At 39.9% G+C, this 6,000-nt stretch overlaps 1 protein-coding gene across 1 annotated transcript; it reads right to left on the reverse strand.

Annotated features, from left to right (window-relative positions):
- Positions 1–743: 743 nt before the first annotated feature.
- Positions 744–4,620, reverse strand: tmem160 (transmembrane protein 160). Its single transcript, XM_035155105.2, has 4 exons — positions 4,266–4,620; positions 3,843–3,867; positions 2,514–2,606; positions 744–1,941 (listed from the first exon to the last, which is right to left on the reverse strand). The coding sequence occupies exons 1-4, from the start codon at positions 4,506–4,508 to the stop codon at positions 1,619–1,621; spliced, it is 684 nt and encodes a 227-aa protein (XP_035010996.2). The 5' UTR covers positions 4,509–4,620; the 3' UTR covers positions 744–1,618.
- Positions 4,621–6,000: the final 1,380 nt, after the last annotated feature.

Genomic DNA, 6,000 nt, shown 5'->3' on the forward strand with positions numbered 1-6,000 from the left:
TACATGTAATGTGTGTTTAATAAGTTAATGCAGACTTAATATGTACTAAACTTGAAAAGAAAGAGGAAGTTCACAATGTATGTTTTTTAAATGGCAAAAGTTAAACCTTGGGAAAAATATGATTTATGAAAATATTGGATGTTTCATCTGTAAGCAACAGATTAAAACTGGATGATTTAGAGTTTTGGCTCAGTGTTGTTGGTGGGACAAGGGCCACATTAACCATCAGGGGCCACAACTGACCAGCAGCCACCTGCTGCTAATCCAGTTTTAGGTGGGATTTGATTAATGATCTCAGCATGTGAGGTCCCAACTTACTGAGATGTGAAAATGACTTCCTCAAAGTGTTGTGTAATTCAGGTAAACTGTTTAAATACCTCTAGGAGGTTTTGTGTGTTAGTGAGCAGGATAACGCAAAAACTACTCTACACATTTCCATGAAACTTATTAGAAGGATGAGATATGGACCAAGAAAGAAGACATTCAACTTTGGGCTGGATCTGGATACAATTGCAGATCTAGAAATATCTTTTCACTCTCTTTAGTTTTTCAGGGAATAATTCATAGATCACTATAAACACAAATCATGCACATTTAGGGGACTGATCTATGAATGTGTGAAATGTGGTGGTCTCATTGAATTTTAAGGGACCGTTATATGTGTGCTGAGTGTCATTCTCAACCCTCAGATTTATCTTTTCTTTAATTATGATTCCAAAAACATCACAAATACACACAGAAGCTTCTTTATCTGTGTCAGCACAGATCCAATCTGGCTTTATTACAGTATATACAGTAGCGTGCACTGAAAGTGGTGCACACACACAAAAGTTAATAATGGCAAACCACATTTTCCCACACCAATCAATTACTTAACTTATCCATGCCTTCAACTGTTCTTTAAATTATGAAAAAAAGCCATTACAGCGATCACCAGATGATGTGATGTTCACTCGCAAGGGTAAAATGGTTTGTACATTTAGGTACTGAACATGTAATGTACCAATACCGAACAAAATATATAACCACAGGCAAAGATGTAAAAAACATACCCCAAAGGTCTAAAGTTTGTGTTATGATGAATAAAAACCGACAAAAGTGCTGTTGTCCTTACAAATAAAAATAAAAAAATTACTTCACAGGGTCATTTAAACCTCTAAAAATAAACTCCAAGCCGTCATTGAATAACAGAAAAAAAGACTTAAATATTTTTCCAGCACCCACACAGCTTTTCAAATCCAGCGTATTTTATTTCACGTCTTTTATGCAAACTGCAGTAAATCAGTCACAGAACAAAGTAAGACAGACACAATCTGAGCAACAGTTGTCTGAGAAGAGAAATGTAGCATAAAGCACCCTGAAAAGTAAACTTGAACAAACACAATGTTCACAAAGAGTCTCTGCAACGTGCCCGTCAATGTGAAGATGGCAAATATTTGGTGTGAATTACAATTTTCAGACAGATATGCTTTGAATATGTGTGATAAGAAATTATCAGAATACATCTGTATAACAAGGGACAGCAGGTTTGAACAGAATCTATAAACTCACAGCCAGCCTGCACACGCACGCACACACGCACGCACACACACACACACACTCCATCCCTGGAAGTTGTCTACTTCGTCGGCCCCCTGCTGTCACTGTCCTCACTGCTGTGGGAGCCTCTGTAGCCCCGGAGTTCCCGCCTCTCGCGGCACTCACGGCACTCGTCGTCCTCCTCTCCCTCCCCCTCTTCCTCATCGTGGATGATCTCCACCTCCAGGCGGCCGATGTAGAGAGATACCGCGCAGAGCCAAAAGAGGGCGACGCTGCCCACCGCGGCCCCCTGGAGCAGCAGCGCTGGCACAGACAGCTGCATCATCCTCCGCAGGGCGAAGATGCTGCCGAGGTAAGAGGCGCCGCCAAACGACACGCACACACCTCCCAGGATGAAGAAGGCTGTGGAGAGGCAGACTCATGTGGTTTGTTGTAGAGGTACAATAAGTTTTCTCCCCTGCACTGAAATCTGAGATGGAGGCAGGTTTGTTCTACTCAAATAAAAAAATATGAGGAATATTTTCTGTTAATCATACAAGCTGTGCCCTTGATTTAACACTGGGAATATGTGTTAGTTAAGTAGGTCAGCTTGCTTTTTATTCTGACATAAATTATACTGAAGTCATGACTAAATTTCATACCAAGGCTGGAATGTTGTTCTTTCATCTTTTTTTTTAAAAACCTGCTGATGATTCAGCAAATAAAATCTCTTGCAGATCGCACAAACAGAAATGAGGTATTGACACATTTAGATTCTAGTTATTTCATGCTTATCCATTGATTTTCAAAAGCAGTTGCAGTTTAATTAAATTTTTTCTATAATCCACCTTTAAGAATGTACCGTCCCCTTCGTTATCAAACTTGCATCATGAACTACTGTTTGTTGTTGCACTACCACGAAGCTTGTGCTGATCGTGCTACAGCTCTGCTGGACTTGTACACTAAACTGTGTGTGTGTGTGTTGAGGCCTGTACCGTAGCCGGCTTCTCGGCCCACTTCACTCTGGACGAATGCGATGACTCCGATCCCAGTGGCCAGCAGACCGTTCCTGAACCACGACAGGAATCCTGCAAAAACATTCAAAGACAGAAATAAGCAGCCACTCAGAGTTACAGCCTGAAGAGAAACAAGTACAGAGAACCAGAATCAAACTGTGTACGTGCATATGACAACAGACTCTTTTCAGACATTACTGCTTTCAGACCAGGCCCTAATCCCCGGCCTCCTCCAGTCTGCACACTGAGGTGTCATGACACTGCAAATTGTGCATGTTTAAAAGCAGTGCATGAATGAATGTGGTTTAGGGTGTAAAATTTAAAAAGCTCTATATAAATACGGTCCATTTACCATATAATCAAAAGGTGTCTGTTGCAGAATCAAGGCCCACTCTGTGAGGTCGGGGGCGGAGGAGGGGTTTACCTGTCTGTGCCAATGGGAGGAGTTCTGAAGGGGGAGGGTTATATAAAGTCTGGGTGTATTCTGCCCCAATACCCGAGTTTGGGACCATGCACCAGTAAGTTTGTCTGAGTTTATTGTTCACGGTTTAATATCCTTTGTCTATATATGCGTCCTGACTCAATTTCTGCTTTTGATGTTTACTAGTTCCTGATAACACTTAAAGGGATAGTTCACCCAAACCTCATTCATTCTGATTTCCTCTTTTGGAGCCGTGTTCGCCCGTCGATCACAGAGGACATTTAGGCTTTATTACCTTGTTTCGAGTCGAATTTGAATGTCGGAGCTTGAATGGAGGCATTTTAATGTTCCTTTTTCGTGTTGTTTTTTACTTTTGAAGAATCTGTCACCATTTACTTCAATTCGATTGGATTTGGCTGCAACGCTGTTGACCCCTGACACCGAACAGGAAATTCAGTAATTCAGTTCCTTCAGGATGAGTTAATTATGTATAAACTTTATCAATGTCAGTATTCACGCTGAAACACTTTATGTTTAAGTGCACTTTAGTTCCACGGTGCAATGCACGGAGGAAATGGAGGAGCTCCTCAAGGCTGCAGAACAAACTAATACAGATGTTGATGTGAGACAACTTGAGTCGGGATCTTGAGGGAGTGAAAATATGAAATTCAAAGAGAATCTGAAGCGTTTCAGATCAAGTGTTTTGGGTTAATGAAGGACTTTTACTCGTGGAATCGTTAATTTTACTCGGGCAAATGAACGGAGTGCTTCTCCCACCACTGTGTGTAGATAACATCACGTTCAATAAACAGAGGGAGAGAGTCAGATACAAACTTTGATTAATAAAGTTCTAACCTGTAAAACAAGTGGGGTGAAATGTTAGTTACCTGTTTCATGGGACTTTCTCAGCATCTGCAACAATAAAACACAATTGCTAGAAACATCAACCTTATGTTTTTACCTTCTTACAGATATTAAAACAGTATTAAAACTATAAAATGGGATTCATACGATATAAACATGGCTTTTACGTGAATAGTTTTACTCACTATTCTGTTTATTTTATCCTTCTCCTTCGCCATTACTTTTGAATGACGTTGTATTTTGTATATCTTTTACTGACTTTGATTTTTAACCTTATTGTAATGTTTGCTGTCTGAATCACTTTGTAGCGGTGGTTTTGAAAAGTGACAACAACATATATAGTCAATATTAGTCATTATTAGTTTGTATTTCCTTTGGGGGGGAAACGAAAGTAAAAGCAGCTTTGACTTAAGTTTGTTTAGAAACCAGTCTCGGGCCGAACCTACCAAAGCGTCCGCCTTATCGAGGTCTGTGAGCGGGTACTGCTGCTGCTGGAGCTCCGGCCCCCGGCTCTTCCCCCACGGTCCCTTCTCCACATTCCGCAGCCGGCCCGGGCCGTGCAGCCTCCGCAGCAGCAGCAGCGGCGGGGCCCCGGCGCATGGAGACCGGCGCCGGAGCTTCACCACCCGGGCGTAGTGGGCCAGGGCCTGCGGCAGCTGCCTCCTCAGGAACAAGCCCAGGGAAGCCATCACATCACTGGCTCAGCCCGGTTACAGCGACAAGCAGGAGCCCAGAGCAGAAGCACAACAAACGAATGTGCTGCGACCTCTGACCCGTCAACGACAACCCGGAAGAAGCGTTGTTCTGAAAAGACGGGTACGATTACAACAGCGCCACCATGCGACCGACAGCCAACACACAGCCGCATGATAATAATCTGTTAAATTGAAATAATTTAAACTGCAGCAGATCTGTATTTGTGTTTTCTGTACATGATCAGTTTCATTCACTGACATTTCCCCTGCAAATCTACTTTTAAAAAACTGCAATTACATATATCTACCTCACGATGGCGCCAGAGCATAACAATGATTTATGACGCGTTCATATTTATTTATTTAGTATAAAATTTCAAAGCGTCCAAAACAGAGCACAGCAAGATGCATGTTTTTTAAAATAAAGATATAGATCAAAAAATATATAAAGTAAAACGGACAATAAATTTACAAACATAAAATGGTCTCATAGTTATTTTATATTTATATACTATATATTCCACTACTTTTGTCAACCTTGGTAAAAAAACATTTCAAGCACCAAAACATTTCTTCTACATAAATAAAGGTATAGTTTAGAGGAGATTTGATTGATTTGCTTTAGACCTAATTATATCTTTGAACAATATGCAAGGTCAAATTTGAGCCTTAGTGCACAGATTGATGACATTATCCTAAAATAAAATTATAACAAAATAAATACATAGTGTTCCATGCAAGTGACTGTAAAAGGCACATTTGAGAAGAAAAGGAGAGTGGTCAGAGTGGGAATATAACTAGTACTTTAATGTAATTGTATGTAATAAAATCACTACAGATCGTGGAACTTGGATCATTCCAGCTGCAACAAAGAGCATTTATTTACCTATAAAATTGTGTTTTATGGAAAATTGGCTTCATTGATTTTAACTAGAAAATACAAAGCATTCTTTTAATCAGTGGCTTTTGGATGGTTTTCATGTTTTACAGAGATCCAGCTATTGAAAAAAAAACCAGACAACATGACAGAAAATGTTAAGTCAGGGAAAAAAGCGACGATAATGATAACATAATAAAATGAATGATACATAATTTATAATAACTTAATCAATAATTAATGCTTACGGACATAAGCACTAAAGACTCAGCAAAGCATGATGTGCTGGATATATGCACAAAGTACGTATTCAGCTTTTTTTAATATAAAGTAGCCTATACAGACAGGCACACCTATGCAAAGGCTATACACATAAATAACACATGACACATCCTACCTGCCATGATTCAGCAGGTTAGAACACGCTTTATCCCACCTCAGCATAATCTTATCTACAGCGAAGGAATCATCATGTAAATGCTGCTGTGCAGATACACACCAGTGTTATATCTTTCATTCATTCGTCTTATTCTCTTTATTGTTGGAGGTTTATGTCAAACATGATGATAACATACAGTATATATATACAGAATATATACAGAATATATA

Source organism: Hippoglossus stenolepis, chromosome 4, assembly GCF_022539355.2.
Source record: "Hippoglossus stenolepis isolate QCI-W04-F060 chromosome 4, HSTE1.2, whole genome shotgun sequence".
NCBI lineage: Eukaryota > Metazoa > Chordata > Actinopteri > Pleuronectiformes > Pleuronectidae > Hippoglossus > Hippoglossus stenolepis.